General features: G+C 37.6%; 1 protein-coding gene across 1 annotated transcript in view; it reads right to left on the reverse strand.

The window, feature by feature from the left end:
* The window catches only part of TAF15 (TATA-box binding protein associated factor 15), a 29,181-nt gene that overhangs the window by 1,356 nt on the left and 7,546 nt on the right, over positions 1-20,279 (reverse strand). Inside the window, 13 exon segments of the mRNA XM_067717308.1 lie at positions 330-708; positions 816-904; positions 1,021-1,102; positions 1,798-1,890; positions 4,658-4,787; positions 5,843-5,952; positions 7,833-7,865; positions 8,479-8,513; positions 15,870-15,990; positions 17,409-17,602; positions 19,271-19,373; positions 19,456-19,540; positions 19,623-19,674. Coding sequence (XP_067573409.1) covers positions 330-708; positions 816-904; positions 1,021-1,102; positions 1,798-1,890; positions 4,658-4,787; positions 5,843-5,952; positions 7,833-7,865; positions 8,479-8,513; positions 15,870-15,990; positions 17,409-17,602; positions 19,271-19,373; positions 19,456-19,540; positions 19,623-19,674 — 1,506 coding nt within the window.

Genomic DNA, 20,279 nt, shown 5'->3' on the forward strand with positions numbered 1-20,279 from the left:
CCCCTCACTTAGATTAAGAATGCCTGATTTACATACAGTTTCAAATCATCTCTCAATCTCAATTATCTTTAGCTATGAGAAAGAATACACACACATTTACCTACATTCATCCAAATATAAAGATCATGAATAAGAATTTCCAAAACAAATTTTAGGAATTGCTAAACAGGAAACTAAACGGATCTTCTCCAACCTAACTGAAAGAGTTGACAATGGGAAATTCAAGTTCTAAAAAACTGGACAGGAAGAAAATGTGATGAAAAGGGCTCAGACTCTAAAATCTAAGAGCAGTGAGGTACAAAGGTTAGTATGTACATTCTAATACTCACCTTCCTCCCATTTTGCCTCCATAGCCACCTCGGTCTCCTCCATAGCCGCCGCCACTCCTGTCTCCTCCGTAGCCTCCACTTCGGTCCCCAATGTAGCCACCACCACCACGGTCTCCTCCGTAGCCCCCCCCACTTCGCTCTCCTCCGTAGCCGCCGCCTCGGTCTCCTCCATAGCCACCACCACGGTCCCCCCTATAGCCACCTCCTCGGTCCCCCCCATAACCACTCCCACTTCTGTCCCCTCCGTAGCCACCGCTGCCACTTCTGTCTCCACCATAGCCCCCCCCACTTCGGTCTCCACCATAGCCGCCTCGGTCTCCACCTCTGCCCCCACGACCTCTGTAGCCCCTCTCTCCACCGTAGCCTCTTCCCCGGAAATCTGCAAGGCAGAAATGCAAACTAGTAAGGCCAGCAGAATAATGGAAAGTCTCCTTAATGCCAGTCAGAAGATTAATAGCATGCAGATGCTGTTAAAGGCTGACCCACCTCCTCCTAAGGGACGAGAGTCCTCTGGTCTGGGCTCATTGCACTGATTGCAAGAATTCCTTCGAGCAAAGTTCATATTTCCACATGACCTGAGAAAGGAGGAAAATAAAATGCTCAATAGTTTCCAATGGATTCAGAACCCCCTCCTGTACCTTCCAACCCCAATCCCAACTCTTACATCTACCAAAATAAATGGTATACTTACGGATTAGGGCAAACCCAGTCCCCACTTTTGGGGTCTCCACCTCTCCCCTGAAAGCCTCCACGGCCTCTATATCCTCCACGGCCTGGGGGAAGTAAGGAGTGGGGAGGAATCAGTGGCAGACATTAACAAAGCAGAGGAAAACCATCAGACGAAAGAACTAAGAGCAAGTGTTCATCAATAACTGGGCAGCACCCCCTCAAATTAACCCCTTATGGCAGGACTCCATGATTCTTTGATTTGGGGCTTTACTTATTTAGTCAATGCAGGAGATGTGGAAGAAGACCCCAAGGCACACATTTAAGTGCAAATAATGCACTAAAAAACTTCGAAGTCCACTTTCTATAATGCCCTCCTTAGTTTCAGAATCTCAGGGATAAAGGTTAAGTGAGAAGACATATTCCAAATTTAAGGAATTAGACACAATGGAAATGAAAGAGTTACAAGTAACTATCAACATATCAGGGAACTCCCAAACTGGTCAGATTAACTACCTAATTAGGTACCATTTAATCAACTACCTCCTAATGTCCAGGTGAATAACAAACTGCTTTATATAGCTTTCCAAAGAGATTTCTGGAACCTTCTTCCACCAATTTCTTAGCTATTACGACACCTTATTTACCTAATCTCCTATTCTGTACCTCACTTTTAAGATAGAAGGAAAAAGACCGATAGGGAGAGAGAAGTAGTAGCAAGTTCACACAACAGGGACAGAACATGGACTCAAATCCAAACCTTCTGTGTAATACCCAGGCCTGTGAGCAATAAGTATTTTACCTCGTCGCCCACCTCCACTTCCACCTCCTCTCATGAATTCAGGTCTTCTGGTGGCAAAAGACACTTTAATGATGTTGCCATGGAATTCTTTTCCTAAAAAAAAAAAAAAAGAAATGGTTTTGCAGAAATGTTATTCTACATCTCCACCTCTCAAAAATATAAAACTTACAAATTTTTAGTTTCAGAGGAATAACTGACATGTCCTCACAGAAATTCAAACACACTAGTGTTCCAAAGAGTCAAGGTAACTGTACTAGAACATGACACAATCTACTAAATACAGCAGATCTGTCACAAGGAGACAGTCATTTCTTACTAAGCAAAAAAAACAAAAAACAAAAAAAAAACAAAAAAAACAACCATCTAAAATTTTACATGAAAAAAGCCAAGTACAGAACAATGTATGTAGTATGCTACCATTTCTTTTTTTTAAAGGGAATGAGTGTGTATGTGCATGCATGTGCACACATATGCCTGTCTATACACTGCCTATTGTGCTTAACTCCAGTAGGTGAAAAGGTGGAAAGGAAACTCATTTTTTACTATATACTCTTGGTACCGTTTGAAATGTTTTCTACCTTAGACAAGTAGTATCTTTAAAAATAATGTGTGCAGGGCTTCCCGGGTGGCGCACTGGTTGAGAGTCCACCTGCCGATGCAGGGGACACGGGTTCGTGCCCCGGTCCGGGAAGATCCCACATGCCGCGGAGCGGCTGGGCCCGTGAGCCATGGCCACTGAGCCTGCGCGTCCAGAGCCTGTGCTCCACAACGGGAGAGGCCACAACAGTGAGAGGCCCGCATACCACAAAAAAAAAAAAAAAAAAGTGTGCATATGTGATTACTTATATACATGCATACATACACATATTCTGCTGTCCCAGGGCCTTAGAGACAGAAATTTTCACTTTATATTAAATAAGAGAACTGACATATAAGGAAAAGGTGCCCAAGGAGTCATAAAATAGTTATAAATCCAGGAGTCTTAGCATTCTCACCGAAGTCCTAATTGTTGTGACTGGCAACCTTCCACAATGTCAGATGGTATGACAAGCACTTTTAAATACGAAACCCATGGATCAGTATTTTAAAAGCTGTAAAAAGATCTGGTGAGAGCTGAACTATGGAGTTACTGTTAAGAGGCTCATTTGCCCTATGGGGGAAAGGCACAATAATTTTTTTAACATATGATAAGCTATGATAGTTTTATGATTCACAGAAACTATGACACAAGCAGAAAAGTGAGGGAGAATGGACCTAGCCTTCAAGAGCAAGGTGATGGGGCCTGATTAGGGCAAAAAAGTAAAGAAAATGGAGGTGAAGATAGAGTTATCATAACCTCATCTGTGAAAAAGTAAAGAAATGCAATTATGTCTTAAAAGACACAGGTGCAATAATCTTGGAACTGGAAGGGACCACAAGTGCCTGTCAATCCAGCATAGTTTAGCACTTCACAGACAATGGTGCTAGACTGCCTGAGTTTAAGTCCTGACCCTGCCACTTATTCTGTGGTCTTGGAAATTATTTATCTTCTCTGTGCCTGAGTTTCATCATCCGTAAAATGGTAATAAAAGGGTACATCTTATAGGGTTACTGTGAAGATCAAACTGAGTTAACGCACATAAAGTTCTTAGAACCATACCTAGCTCATAAACCACAGTAAACATGCAGTAAGTGTTAGTTATTATTAAATTAGGGTACAAAAAAAACAGTGAATTTATAATAACATGGGGAAATGACTATGTTAAGACGTTAAGTGAAAAAAAGCATGAGACAAAACTACATTTGGAGTATAATGATAAACTATTTTAAAAAAGTGGAAGGAAGGGGCTTCCCTGGTGGCACTGTGGTTGAGAATCCTCCTGCCAATGCAGGGGACACGGGTTCAAGCCCTGGTCCAGGAAGATCCCACATGCCACAGAGCAACTAAGCCCGTGCACCACAACTACTGAGCCTGTGCTCTAGAGCCCGCGAGCCACAACTACTGAGCTCGCCTGCCACAACTACTGAAGCCAACGTGCCTAGAGCCCGTGCTCCACAACAAGAGAAGCCACCACAATGAGAAGCCCGCACACCACAACGAAGAGTAGCCCCCGCTCACTGCAACTAGAGGAAAAAAGCCCGCGCACAGCAACAAAGACCCAACACAGCCAAAAATTAATTAATTTATTTATTTAAAAAAAACTAACTGAGAGGAAAAGTTAATACCAGTAGTTATCTCTATGTAGAGAACTATGGATGCTTTACTCCTTTCTTCTACTCTCCCATATTTTCTTATTTTCAGGGGGAAAAAAAGTCTTACTGTTTCTTCTAAGTATGTATTAAGATTATATTTTAAGGGAAATTAATCTAAATTTAAAAAGAATATAGTCAACCAGGCCAACCCCCTACATCTCTATCAGGGTGGCCTTAAGCACAAAGCATGACATAAGGAAATCTTTTAGACAGAGTTCATCTCATTTCTAAAGGTATGTAAAAACTCTGGCCTGTATTCTCAATAGAATATCTAAAAAAGTAAACATGAAGATAATCACCGTCTACGAGAACGTATTTTGACTTCAATACTAGAAAACATTTATCCAAACCACACGTTGAAACGATATGAATGAGGGACTTCCCTGGTGGCGCAATGGATAAGACTCTGCACTCCCAATGCAGTGGGCCCGGGTTCGATCCCTGGTCAGGGAACTAGATCCCACATGCATGCCGCAACTAAGGAGCCCTGGAGCCGCAACTAAGGAGCCTGCCTGCTTCAACTAAGGAGCCGGCAAGTTCAACTAAGGAGCCCGCCTGCCACAACCAAGAGCCAGCACAACCAAATAAATAAATTTTAAAAAAAAGAAACTATATGAATGAGGTGTACCATCAAACCAGTCAATGGCTGCCTTAGCTGAAGGAGGGTCATCAAATGATACTGTTGCCTCCCCTTTTGGCTTTCCTGTGTCCTTGTCTGTGTACAGATTTATCATTGGTTTTCCAGTCTTCTTATTTGTCTGAGGAACAAACAAGTGGGTGTCAGTATTTTAAGAAAAAGTGATCATGAACCACATAGATAATTAAAATTTTATTTTTTAAAGGAATTTACATATCCATACAATAAATACTATCAACTTAACATAAAAATGAAGTTATCTGTAGGTTCTGAAAAAGAAAACTCTCTAAAATACATTAAGTGAAAAACAAACTAAAAAAATGATACACAGTATATACTGTTTTATCCATGTATAATTTCTTTAAACCCACAAAAAAGAAAACAGATAATACTTCATATAAATATATACCTTGTAAAACTTAAAAAAAAAAAAAAGACCAGGAAGAACGTTCACCAAGCAAATAAATAAATTACCATTAAGGCGTACACACTGGATTTTGTTGAGAAGGGAGTGGAAGACAAGAACTGTGTGAATTTTTTACAAATTTCATGTGTAATTAATAATTTCTTAAGAAATTTTTACTCTCCAAGAAGGAGGAAAAAAAAGTAATTCCACGGACACCAAAACAAGAGCAACTGCAAACTGATATCGGGCAAATGCTTCAATCTACTAACACTAATCTAAATGCTTTCTAGTTGGGAGATGAAAATATATGCATGAAACAAACAGTGCATGAGACACTTAAGTACAATAAAGTTATGAAATAAAGCATTATTATATTGGGCAAATATATAGCAGACATTAAATACCAACATAAAAAGTTGTTAGTAATAACTTGGGTTTTCATATGTTGGCATTTCAGAATATAAAAATGTTTTCACAATTTCATTTGGTTCTCACAATTTTAGGAGCTAGGCAGAGACTATGTTTAGAGTCCTAAGATTGAAAGCCAAAGCTGTGGAAGGCTGTGGAAAGGTACACACAAGCGAGGAATAAAAATCTTCATGTATTTTAGCAAACTTAGCAAAGGCCTACAGACATGGGTGAGCATGTGCATCAGGGAACTTTAAGAGACAAGCCTTACTGGAGTATGGGCTTATTATGTAACCTATGTATCTTAACCAGAATATGTCGATAATTATGAGATTTTCAACATAAGCCAATTTTTTACTCACCTTGATAATTCCTATTTGTTTAAAGAACTCCCCCACTTGATCTGTAGACACACCCTCCCCAAGTCCTTGTACAAAGATTGTGTTGTTATCTGAATTATCAGATTCTGAATCTATGGGGGGAAAAAAAACCATGATTAATTTTACATATTCCTTAGGTTTACTACATCCTATTTAGTAATCAAGAATAATAATTTATTATTCAATATTCAACTATTTCTGTGACCAAAAGGAAAAAGGACCAATACATGAAACCTCTTAGATAAACATGCAAAGTGGTCATAACAGTTATTTGGTAGGTCAATTCTCACAACTAAACTTCACGTAAAGTGGATCAAGTCCACACTATGTCAAATACATAGACCAATTAAGGGAAACCTTACAAATCTCACTCTTCAGATTCAGATACAGGACTCAAGCTCAGTAAGAGATGAAGAAAGTTAGTATAAAGTAGCATTCCTTTCTTTGGAGAGTTTTAATTCTTTCTGGCTAATCAATACTTTTAAAGCTTTCTAGTAGAAAACTGCCCAAATCTGACACCTTGAACTTCCAAGCAAGCCAAGCAGAATTGCTGGTTTCCCATTCATTGCAATAAGCTTTATATATACCAGAGAGTAGGGGCACCTTGACACACACCTTACCTTACATGCACACTTTTGGATTAGTATAACAAAACAAGAAAGATGCACATAAATTCAGTCCATCAAGGGATAATTCAGAAATTGCCATCCATATAGAATACTTTAGCATCTTAATAAAAACAAAAGTTCTGATTTCAATATATACAGCTACTGAGCCTGCACTCTAGAGCCCGCGAGTCACAACTACTGAGCCCGTGTGCCACAACTACTGAAGCCCACACACCTAGAGCCCGTGCTCCACAACAAGAGAAGCCACTGCAATGAGAAGCCCGCGCACCGCAACGAAGAGTAGCCCCTGCTCGCCGCAACTAGAGAAAGCCAGCGCACAGCAACGAAGACCCAATGCAACCAAAAATAAATAATTAATTAAAATTAATTAATTAAAAAAAAAAATTTGGCTCAAATAGATTTTTAATCTCTACATAACTTTCAAAAGGCTCCAGGCAGCCTTGAATTTCATTTGAAAATATAAAGGTACGTGAAATTAGTGACCTCTGAGGACTTCCCTGGTGGCACATTGGTTAAGAATCTGCCTGCCAATGCAGGGAACACGGGTTCGATCCCTGGTCCGGGAAGATCCCACATGCCGTGGAGCAACTAAGCCTATGCGCCACAACTACTGAGCCTGTGCTCTAGAGCCCGAGCCACAACTACTGAGCCCATGTGCCGCAACTATTGAAGCCCGCGCACCTAGAGCCCCTGCTCCGCAACAAGAGAAGGCACTGTAATGAGAAGCCCGTGCACTGCAACAATGAGTAGCCCCCGCTCGCCACAGCTAGAGAAAGCCCACGCGCAGCAACCAAGACCCAACACAGCCAAAAAAAAAAAAAACAAAAAGAAAGGCACACGTAGAAAGAAAGATGTTTTGTAAAAAAGAAAAGAAAAGAAAAGAAATTAGTGACCTCTGCCCAGAGTAAGACAATTCTCTCATATATGAATTCAGGTTTCTTAGGCCCACTGACCAGACTATCAATCCATTGTAATATTTTCTTAAACACAGCTATTCTACTTCTAATTCCCCAATCATACCAATTCTCTCATACTTGATTTGCAGTAATTAAACAAATAATGCTAATTAGCAGTACAAAATCAAGTATTTCTTCACAAAAGAAAAAGTAGAGAGCATGGGAAAGCACAAACATAGTAATTTTTCCTAGCAAACTTTCCAATCAATCCCCCTGAACTTTTCTTCCTGGTACATCTTTAGAAGTGAAGCTCCCTGGTTCTGGCAGCATTATCAAATCAAATCTTCCTCCTGTACTAACTCCTCCAAACACACACACTTCTCCTTTGAAAAAATGGAAAACTAACATTCTCTTAATGGCAGAGTCACAAACTACCATAAACCTTACCAGCATCTGGTCTGGGTCCATAATCCCTGTGACCTAAGGGAAAAGAAAAAGAAAAAGAAAAAGAAAGCTATTTAAGGCAACTCATAAGAAATCATTTAAAAACAGTAATAATAACCAAGGCATGAAAAGTCAATACTTCCAAAATCCTTGTAAGTAACCATCACAGATTTACAAAGTAAGTATATAAATTAAGTTTTATTAAAAGTTTAAGAAATCAAGATGAATGTCAATATTCCCTTAAACTTGTCCCAGACGGCACCAGCCACTTTGGCATTACGCTAGTATCACTTTTGTTAAGTTCTGGTTGTGAAGGCTGATTGGAAAACCGTAATAATTTAAAAACACCATGTCAGCTACCTTTATTAAAAAACATATTGACAAAATCCAGTGAAGGTCTCATTCATTGGTCACCAGACTCTTTCATGCAAATTCACTGTGTAGAAACCCATTGGACTGTTTGAGATCAACTTCGTCTTTTTAATATTTTGAGATATATATATGCATATATATAATTTTTTTTTAAGCACACAACACACAGCAGCCTCAACAGAGTAAGAAAGGGCTTAGACTACGTCTGCGGGATATTGGTGGCTTTTAGGTTTATATAGCATTTCCACTGAAACATTTTGGGATACTCAGCACTTACCACCAAAATTTTTGAAGCCACCGCGGTCACCACCACTGCAGAGGAAAAATTGAAGAAATGATTTCTTCCTTAGGTCTCTAATGTGCTGAGCCCTGGGCTCAATCTATACTTAACTGTCACAAGTAGAGCGCCCAGGAAAACAGTAGCACCTCTAACTTTCCAGTAAATTTCATTTCATAGACTTCAAAATGTTGTTTTCACCTAAATGTTTCCCCAAGGATCTATTTCCACAAGGGTGCCTTTTCAAGCTTATTACAGAACATACCTAATATACCCTTATTTTAAAATTTTCCCAACCCCAAGCCAAAGGGATAATATTCAAATCCACTTAAACTGGAGGCACAAGAGGAAGAATGCTAAACATTCTTTCCAAGGGGAAAGAAATCATTTTAAAACAGTAATAATAACCAAGGCATGAAAAGTCAATGGGACAAAGTGAGAGAGTGGTGTGTACATATATACACTACCAAATGTAAAACCGGAAAAAAAAAAAAGTAAAACCGATAGCTAGTGGGAAGCAGCTGCATAGCACAGGGAGATCAGCTCGGTGCTTTGTGACCACCTAGAGGGGTGGGATAGGGAGGCTGGGAGGGAGGGAGATGCAAGAGGGAAGAGATATGGGGATATATGTATAGCTGATTCACTTTGTTATAAAGCAGAAACTAACATACCATTGTAAAGTAATTATACTCCAATAAAGATGTTAAAAAAAAATTTTCCAAAATCCTTGCAACCATCACAGATTCACAAAGTAAATATATAAATTAAGTTTTATTAAAAGTTTAAGAATTCAAGATGAATATCAATATTCCCTTAAAGGGAAATATTTTTGTTAAAGAGGATATTTTTGTTAAATATGAGAAAAAGACTAGGAGAAAAATATAAAGCAAGATTAAAATTTTGATAGCAGAATGGGAGAGGTAAAAACTTGAGCACTACGTTCTACTGTGACACCAAACGGTGGGTTTTATGAGATGAAGAAAAAAGTGAGGTACAAATATACACAAAAGTGAGACTGAATGAAAGCGGTCTTAAAAATTCAAATCATTCAGATATCTGGTAAAATGAGCACTAAAAGAAAGCATAACTTTAAACTGCCCTCCTATTCCATGCCCACTGCAACATGCTAGCTCTCTTCACAGCAGAGCTACTGACATTCATGCTGCCGAATGCTCTTGTACACCAATCAGTAGACCATATCAGAGACAGAATGCTACATACTCCACAAGAAAATGACTTTATTTGGCAATTTCCACTGCCAGGTAAGTCAATGGCCCTTGTGTGCATAGCTTTATGTAAGAAATCTAAGATCTCTCTTATCAAGAAACTCTTTAAATGCTCATACATTGAAAGCTTGTTTCTCTTAACTGAATTATGTAATCCTCTAAGATTCATGTGCTGACATGGATACAAAAACACCCGAAGTTTTCAGATGGTGATATCTAGTTTTCTAATACTACTAATCTTCTACTATAACCCAAGAAACTAATCCAATATACTAATGTCTCTTCACTGCTTAAAAGCCTGTGCTTTAGTAATAACCCTGCCCTCTAGACGGCCTTTCTTGAGCCATCCTGAGAAAAACCACTCTGACTAAATGAGAAAGAATTTTTTCTTTAGAAGTCTATTCTACTACCTCGACGTAAAAAAAAATTCCCTTGCAACTAGCATAGGTATGGACACACGCAACTTAACTCGCCATTAATTTTTATTTGATGCCCAAGAAATCTAAAAAGGAGAATAACAATATTTCAAGGCTATGCAGACAAAGCGAAGCTCAGGTCTTTCATATATATAGTTTCCTATTGAGTGTCTAAGACCTCTCTTTCAGAACATCACCCAAGCCCTCCCACCAACCCATACTTCTAAACGGCCTATATATCATAGCTTAACTCTTTAAGGAAAGGAAGCCAAACAGAGTTCTGAGATTAAATTGCTGAAAATCTTATTAGAAACAAGATATCTCAGGTTTCTTCAAAGATGATCATGAGAATTCTAAAAATGATGAAAAAAGAGCTAGTGAAAATATTAAATCGGGCTTCCCTGATGGTGCAGTGGTTAAGAATCCGCCTGCCAATGCAGGGGACAGGGGGTTCGAGCCCTGGTCCAGGAAGATCCTCCATGCTGCGGAGCAACTAAGCCTGTGTGCTACAACTACTGAGCCTGCGCTCTAGAGCCTGCGAGCCACAGCTACTGAAGCCTGCACACCTAGAGCCCGTGCTCCGCAACAAGAGAAGCCACCGCAGTGAGAAGCCCGCGCACCTCAACGAAGAGTAACCCTCGCTCGCTGCAACTAGAGAAAGCCCGCATGCAGCAACAAAGACCCGATGCAGCCAAAAATAAATAAAATTTTTTTAAAAAAAGAATATATTAAACCCACATTCCTATGTCAGGACGTTAAAGTACCCAGGATAAAGTATTTTTTTTTTTTTAAATAGGATATTTGCACAATTAAGTGCTGGAAGAGGCACCACTTAATTATTCTGCTGCCAACTTAACCAAGTACCAAATTGTTTATCTGACCACAATGGAGGGAAAATATGCAATTTCATATATCAAGTAGTTCCTAAAATTTCTATTCTGGCCAGCAATATAACTTTGAACAATTTTTTAAAAAAGGACATACCCCTGGTAAAATATAAAGGATATAAAACAAATGATACTTTTATATGTTTATAATTTTCTATTCCTCCATACAATGGCATTTTAACTTAAGTCATCATTACTGAGCATTTCCTTTGAAAATTCAGCAGCTGAACACTTCAAACACAATGGCCGTAAATATGGAAACACCCATAAGTACATTCGAAAAAGTACTAGTCTTCAAAGTAGGAGTCTCAGGGTATAGTCTTAACTATCACTAATCAATCTTGAAAATTTGGACAAGTCAGTAATTCTCCCTAGGCTTCAGCTTCCTCCTTTGCAAAATAATGGTCTACACCCTTACTACCTGAAAGGTGGTCTATGGAATAGCAGCAAAGGCAAAACCTGGGAGTATCTCAGAAAAGCAAGCTCATCCCACACCTACTAAATCAGAATCTGCATTTTAGTAAGATTCCCAAGGAGTTCATATGTACATTACAGTTAGAGAAGCACTGGTCTGGATGACCTATAATTTTATGTGAGGCTTTCTTTCAAGTTCCAATGTTTCAGTCGCTTTTCTCTTTCCTTATTAAGAAATTTCATATTAATTAATTATAGTTCCTTACTAGGAAATTTATTATATTAAACACAGTAAATAAACCTCAAATAGTACCACTATTAAATCAGTTAACAGAAGATGGGCCTGTGGTTAAGAATCTTTCTTCAAATCTGCAGCCAAGTTACATGTCCCTTTTCCATAAACTAAGTTAAGGCCCCACTAGCAAATTAAGACACAAAGGCATGTGAACATCTGAGTCAAGATGTTGCCACAACAAATTTGTTTTCCTCCCAGAAAAAGAAACAAACTTGTACACATAAAGAATTTCTGAAGTAAGGACACTTTAATGTAAAGAAGTAAAGGTATTTACTAGAGACATAAGAATACTCAAAATTTATGGCTGAGTGCCCCCCGCATAGGAAAATCAATTGTATATTCTTGACTCAACTACAGAAATCGTCCCAAGTTCAAAACCACAATGAGCAGCCTACTCTAGGGTAGACTCTGAGGGTTCTTTCACTGTTACAGCATTACATATTTAGAGACGACAGTCAGATTTAATTTCAGGTGCTTGTCAAGAAAGAAAATATACTTTGACAGAGTCTCTATTCCCAAAATTTAATTTTTAAAAATCCAAATATATCTGTATTCAAGGACTAAAACTGCCAAGAAGTAAAAGGACAATATAGGAATCTTTATTCCCAGAAAATCCAATACACAGAGAGAAAAAGGAACTTAGCTAAATATTGAAAAAGATTAGTTTTTTAAAAACTGTTCTGTGTTTGATTTTTCATACTAGTAATTTACCAACATTTCAGAAGACCAAGAATCTACCATTCTAGAGCTGCACTATCCAATACAACATTTACTAGCCATATGTGACTGCTGACCTTTTGAAATATGGAGAGTCTAAATTGAGATGTACTCTAAATGTAAAATGCAAAATGGATTTCAAAGTCTTAGTATAAAAAAAAGAATGTGCATTATCTCAATAATTTTTATACTGATTACATAAAATATTTGTGATGTTAGATTAAATAAAATGTATTATCAAAATTAACTTCAGCTGTTTATTTTTCTTAATGTGGCTATTAGAAAATTTTACATTACACATATGGCTCACAGTTGACCCACATTATATTTATATTGGGCAGCACTGGCAGGACTATCACCAGCACACATGCACATTTTTAAGAGAGCTATTCAAAAACTCTTATAAGGGCTTCCCTGGTGGCGCAGTGGTTGAGAGTCCGCCTGCCCATGCAGAGGACATGAATTTGAGCCCCGGTCTGGGAAGATCCCACATGCCGCGGAGCGGCTGGGCCTGTGAGCCACAGCCGCTGAGCCTGCGTGTCCGGAGCCTGTGCTCCGCAATGGGAGAGGCCGCAGCGGTGAGAGGCCCGCGTACCGCAAAAACAAAAAAACTCTTATAAGAAGACATTCAAAATTTAAGATAACTTTTTTGAGACTTGAGATATTAAAGCCTAAAAAATCTACTTAACTTGATGACATGCTAATAATGGAAAATGGTTATCTATAAAGTTCTAGTAATTTTGCAATACATTCAGCACAATGCTAAAGTTAAAAGCACTGAGAAAATGTATGGCCTTAAGCTTCTAGTCCAGTAGGAGGCCACTGATCTACTTTAGATAACAATTAGAAATTCAATCTCTTTTCCTGCAACTGCTTTTTCAAAGAAAAACACTGTTTCCTATAGTCCCTATAGTCTTCATGTTTCTCTTCCAAAATTGGAAAGCTGACAGCTTCCTTTGGTCTGAATTCTTCCTGCAGTCAAGCAATCATACAACTTGAGTCTAAGAATGTCATATCCTTTACCACACATCAAACCTTCACCTGCACACTGTGCCCCTTCTTTAATTATAAACCCAACTAATGCCAGATATTCTTCAAACAGCCCTGAAAGGATCATATTTTCAACCTTGCTATTTTTAAGTAAGATGATTACAAACACAAATGGGAGTGTTGATGAAGACTAACAAAAAATGTTTGGGTATTTCTGGTACTTAAATGTAAAACTAAGTGTAAGGGGAAAAAAAGCCCTGAAACTGGGCTTTTTTTTTTTTTTTTTTTTAATTTGAAACACTTCACCCCTGTAAATAAGCTAAAAATCACATCCTGAACAAGATATTGTGGCACATGAAAATTATATGAACTTCGTATTTCAGTATCCATAAATGAAGTTTTATTGAACACAACCATGTTTATTCATTTATACAGGAGCAGAGCTGAGCAGTTGCAAAAGAAACCGCATGGCCTGCAAAGCCTCAATTATTTACTATGTGGCCTTTCACATAAAAAGTTTGCCCATCCAATATAGAGAGTAAGTATAATCATCCACATAAATTTCCTAAAAAGGCCTTTCATGCACATTCCATTTACTGGCTAAGGGGGTGGGGTGGGGAGAGGGAGGGAGTATACAGACAGCAACTGGGTAAGACCTCTCCCCCAAAAACCCTACCCTGACTTGAACCAGATCACCATCATTTTGACCTAATACATCCTGGGCTTCTACACAAGATTTTGTTTGAAGAGGTTCTAAAGTTAAATAAAAAGATTTGAAACTCAAAAACTTAGTTCATGATTCAGTACCTGGGCCAAAAATTATACTGAAATGTTGCCAAAGAGGTTTATCGAAGTGCTTAAAACTGGTATGCCCAGGGTTGGTTAAGATACAGATCTTCCCTCTTTTAGCAGGAGGATCACTCAAGGTCCTTTCAACTCTGATTCTAAGATAAGTCATCTCTCAAAAACGAAAACATACTTTTAAAGACTTCCCTACCCTCCTCCTCCTGAAAAGTGGGGTTCTACCATTCTCCGTCAGACACTGTCATAGTTTCAGAGATAATCTATAGATATAATTATAACTTCCTTATGAAGAAAATTAAACCTATGATATGCTGTAAAACGTATAGCATCCCAAGGCAGCCAATTATCTAAAACACATTAACCAGAAAATCACATATACCTGTTAGTTATCTTGTTTGGGATTCTGTTTGAGGGAGCGAGGCTATTAGGTAGAGAGTAAGCACCATACCACTCTACGTCGTTCACTTACATCCACATGATAATGAAGAGGCATACAATATACTTGTTTTACCTTAATAAATTGACTTCGGCTATCAATCAAAAGACATTTAATGTTCAAGTCTTATAAAAATTTATCAAATATGTTTAGACTTTAGATTTGCCAGACCAAAGCACTATACACTAAACAGAGAGAAAGTCAATGAGATCAAATTCCTGGCTCACTTGAAAAATTAACAGTGCTGTATGTAACTGATTTTCTCAGGTCACCTCAGGGAACAGACAACAGTCCCTAAGAAGCAAAAGAGTGACCTGGTATTGATATAATATTGTCAGTTAACAGGCTGACAATTTCAATTCCCAAGGAACACAAATTATCTTTTAAGCCTGTATATTTTACACATGAAATGTGCAACCTACAAACCTCATCTGAGGACAATAAATGTCAATTACTTTTTCATTCCTATTTTTAGAGCAAAAGCGCTAGACTTACACATATATTTGAAAGTAATTTTAAAGCCACCTTTCATAACATATGCCATAAATACCAAAACCTGATAACACTAACAATGGAGAAAAGGAAAGCTGAATTAAAAAGTCATTCCTTTTCCACAGCTTAGTCTAGACAAAATATGCAACGGTATGTGACATTGCACTAATTATCTCAATAATTGTTTACTTAAGAATGGGGACAAAACAGTTCAGTTACATAAAATCTTTCTCTCATTTGCCAACCCCAAATCTATAATCTGCTGTTGCCTCCTAATATTTTCCCTTCCCAAGGGGATTCAAGATTAAAGAACAGCCTCTCCACCTTCCAATCTAGAATTAACTTACCTTGTATTTTCTACATATAAGACACTTGGATTTCCCAGAGTCATCTTTTAAAGGAGTTTAGAGTCAATAGCTCTGGCAGGAAAAACATAGTTAAGTGGTTTAACCACACCATAGTAGGGGACTTTTCTCCATTGGTATTTAATATATACCACATAAACTAACGGCTAACAAAGCCTATTTTGAGGTAATTTATGTGACATCTTAAGACTGAAAATAAATTTTGAATTTCTGTCCTCTTCTCTACAACATAATCTTTTATAGGCCTCTTAACTAAATCAGATGATGGAATCGAACCAGCTAAGTAACAACAAAAAAAAAAAGAAGAGAGAGAGAGAAGAAATGTAGACATCTGTACCTAAAAACTTACCTTGATCCTGTCATAGGACCTCTTCCATCCTTGTCATATCCCCCACGCCCTCTACCTCCTCCCTGTGACCCGCCATATCCTCTATTATCTTCTCCATACCTACTCACATCACGACGGTCATCTACAAAAAAGAAAATTAATACATACATACATAAACAACTTGAAATTTCTGACAAAGGCTTTCCACAACATAATATTAAATAGCTCTTTAGGTCACCTGTGACCTTCAGAAAATGGCACATGTGCACAAAACTCAAATGCAAGTCAACATAACACCATCTGGAATTAAATGTATGAGACTTATATGTGTGTCAAATTCCATTCTACCAAAGTCAGACAGCAAAATGGTGATGTGGATATCACCATTTGATGTGAAGATAATATGGAGTAGTTTGAGTAAAGTACATTAGGTACAGAACTCTAATAAATTAAAAGAATACCCTGATCTTAGGGACTTCCCTGGTGGCGCAGTGGTTAAGGCTCACGCTCCCAATGCAGGGGGCCCGGGTTCGATCCCTGGTCGGGGAACTAGATCCCACATGCATGCCGCAACCAGGAGTTCACATGCCACAACTAGGGAGCTGGCAAGCCACAACTGGGGAGCCCACCTACCACAACTAAGGAGCCCACAAGCTGCAACTAAGACCTGGTACAACCAAATCAATCAATCAATCAATAAATACTTTAAAAGAATACGCTAATCTTAAAAGTTATTTTTCATGTCGAAAATATTTCAGTGTAAATCAAACACAGACAAGGAATAACTAGATTTTCAAACTGAGAGATATTCAGTGAATATATTCAATGAAGAAGATATTCAGTGAATGAGCTTCCACTCTTACTCATTCACTTGTTCATTCATTCAACTATTCAACAAATATTTATCGAGCAGGTACAAAAATGAGTAAGGCAGGACCTTTGCCCTTGAAGCATTCATTTTTATGGCTGATCAGATTCCTAAATATCATGATATATATAAAATGATATATATAAAAGAAAGAATGACTGGTCCTTCTTAGTTGAGGTTAGAGAAGGCTAATATAGGATCATTATTTCCTCAAATCACATACAGCACCAGTACCAAGATAACTGGTAGCATGGACTTCCCTGGAGGTCCAGTGGTTAAGACTCCGTGCTTCCACTGCAGGGGGCACAGGATCGATCCCTGGTCAGAGAACTAAGATCCCACATGCCACACAGTGCGGCCAAAAAATAAAAAATGTTTAAAAATTAAATTAAATTATAAAAAAGAACTGGTAGCAGCAGCATTCATTGTCAAATGATCAGTTGACTGAGACAACAAAGGAAATTCAAAAACTCAGCCAGCAAAAAATCACGTGACCATCTGGAGTCTCCAAGAAGTTCAGAAATATCAATCTAATAAACTAGTTTTGATGGACATGAGACAGAACATATGTTCAGGGTGACTCTAAATTCTTACAAACAGTTGAAATCCTCTGTGGGTCTTTTAATACAGAATTCAATACACAATTCTATGAAGGGAAAAAAGGAAAAATAATAGAGGTCAGCATATCTTACCTTGTGTGTGGTGGCTGTAATTTTCCCTTTGTGAATGGTAGGACTGCTGGTTTTGATTATAGGAATCATGCTGCTGATCATAATTTGACTGCTCAGCATAAGAGCCGTGATGTTGATCATAGCCTGACTGCTGGTCATATGAATCTTGTTGACCATAGTCTGACTGGTCATATGAAGGCGCTCTTCCACCTTGGCTAAACAGAAATCAAGAACTTGAGCGATTTTACAGAAGGACTGTTTACTGCAGCAGGCTGACTGAGACTGATTGCTATAAGAGGCCTGCCCAGCTAGACCTCATCCACATTTACTACCCTTTTCTGGTAGGAATCATTTAGCTCTTTTATCTACAGAATCTTATCACCAATGGAATGACTTTCAAACAACAGTTCTACTATCACTGAAGAGGTGTCACATTATGAGAAAAAACACACACACCTTTGAAAACTGTAGAGAAGCAAGAAAATCACTATGGTTTTTATCATCTCCTTGAATTAAAAAAAAAATTAAAGATGACATAAAGTACAGTAATATGTCTGACTCTTTAACAAACATGACACAGCAAGTGCTGACTCCTTTTAATAGTTACAGTAAAAGGCTCTATCTCAGTTTTAACAACAATATTATTTAATAATATTTTGGGGACTATTTTCTTATCTTTAGAACCTTACCTTTAGTACATTCTTCTAAGCATCTTCAATAATAGTAAATTTTAGAAAATAGCAATAAATCATTCAAAGTTTTAATCTGCTGAGTAAGAGGAAGGAACTTGCTTTGTGATGCCATTTTTTAACTGAAACAAAGTCTAACTACCAAATGAGACTGCTTTATTTTCTCTTGCAATTCAAAAAGAAAATTCTAAGTATGTTCTGAGCAATATGACTATTAATTACCTACTCTCAGGATGGGAATGTTGAAAGAAACACTTAATTGGATTTGAGTTCTAATGTTTACTCAAAAAAAAAAAGGTGGGGGGGGGACAAAAATGGCCTCACAACTTAATAGTCACATCTTACTCTGCATCAAATGATCAAAACAATCTAATAAAGATCGGTTCCCCAACTCCCTACCCAAAGCACATCACAAAGGTCAGAACCCTAGACCTTCACTTTAGAATGACTGTCAAACCAAATCTAACATTTCTCTTTGGTCCACATTTATACGTCACATTACCAAAAATGCATACTTATGAAAAGGTTCTCCTTAAATTTAAAACTAACCAGGCTTGAAGAGCCTTCTAATGTAACACACTTTCTGGATAGTATTCCCTACATTTGTACTTTGTAAAGCAGAGTAAAAAGTAAGTTGCTATTACTAAAATTAATAAGTACAGGCTCCTCAAATCAGAAAATTTTAAAAAAATATATAAGACCTGTAAAATTGCTAATATTCACCTACCTATATTAACAATTAAAACATTTTTTAGGGTATTTGAAATAAGTGCATAGGTTTTAGCACTTTTTTCTTTAATATTTTTGCCCCTGAAAAGGACATTAAATACATTAAAATGGTTAAAAAATAAAATGGAAATGAAAAGTAAGCATTGATAAGTCTCCTTTTATAGGCAGGTTTTTATTTCATCTCAGGTATAAAGCAGAGGTTCAAATTTTACATTTTAACATTTAAATCATGTGCATTCATTTACAGCTAAACTAATTGTACAAATAATACATCATAAGAATCAAATATCAATATTGATAATCTCCACATTCTTTATAATACAAAACTGTGAAATTCATACACCATCAACACTTTTCTGGGAAAAAAAAAAAGTTTAAAGCTGGGACTTTGTTAGTGAAAGCTGTTTAATACCCAAAGTGTTATTTCCACTTCCCAACACCTCAGTACTTTCACTGTTTCCTTACCCTCCTGATGATTCCATGTTTTGCTGTGCCTGGTTATTATAAGATTGCTGGCCATATGAGCTCTGCTTTTGATTCTCATAACCACCATAGGACTGTGAATAACCTAAAGATTAAATAGATATACCATTTAGGAAAGGTTCTGATTTTAAATTTCTAAAACAGCAAATTTAACAAATCAGTCCAACCTGATTGGCTTTGTCCGTAACAGGAGTAGCCGCCATAGTTCTGCCCATATGAAGAATCAGTAGTTTGCCCATAGCCAGAATAGCTCTGAAATTTAGGTAAATACAAGTTTCACTGCATATTTAAGATTAAAACTATTTATAAAGAACTCAATTTATATTTAACCTACTTGTGGTGCTTGTCCATAACCTTGGCTGCCTTGATTTCCATAGGAAGAATAACTGTAAAAGAAAAGTGTACTACTTGAAAGAAATGTGCTAGAATTTAAAAGCTTAAATTAACCCTATCTTCATTTTCAACTTTCAACTCAAATACAAGCTTCTTTCCTGAGAAACTGTCTTCGAGTCTAAATTGAAAGGTGATAACCAAAGACTGTCAAAGACATAAATAAAATCATGCCCAGACCTCTTAAATGCCAAACACACACCAGAAGTTTTGCTTTGACAATCTCCCACAAATAAACAAAACTTCACCAGAGCTAGAAAATTCCAACAGAATTATGCTTGGATGGGTGGGAGGCTGGGGGTGGAGGGGAGTGACTACATGGTAGCAAGACCCATAATAAATATCTGAAGCAGAAAAATAATGACTCTTTAAGTTAGAGCTTTAATCAATTTAGCTGTGCTGTGACAGATTAATTTCTTCCTACCATTTGCCTTAAATTTGCCTCTAACATCCTAGAAAATGCAGTGTGGCACTAAACATCCAATTGTTAGTGCCTCAGTAATGAGAGGCATGTGTATCTTCAGAATACTATCATAGAACGAAAGTATATTGTATCTCCAGTGTCACAACATAGGATGGCATAGTTTATTGACTGAATGAA

This window comes from Pseudorca crassidens, chromosome 19 (assembly GCF_039906515.1).
Source record: "Pseudorca crassidens isolate mPseCra1 chromosome 19, mPseCra1.hap1, whole genome shotgun sequence".
Classification (NCBI taxonomy): domain Eukaryota; kingdom Metazoa; phylum Chordata; class Mammalia; order Artiodactyla; family Delphinidae; genus Pseudorca; species Pseudorca crassidens.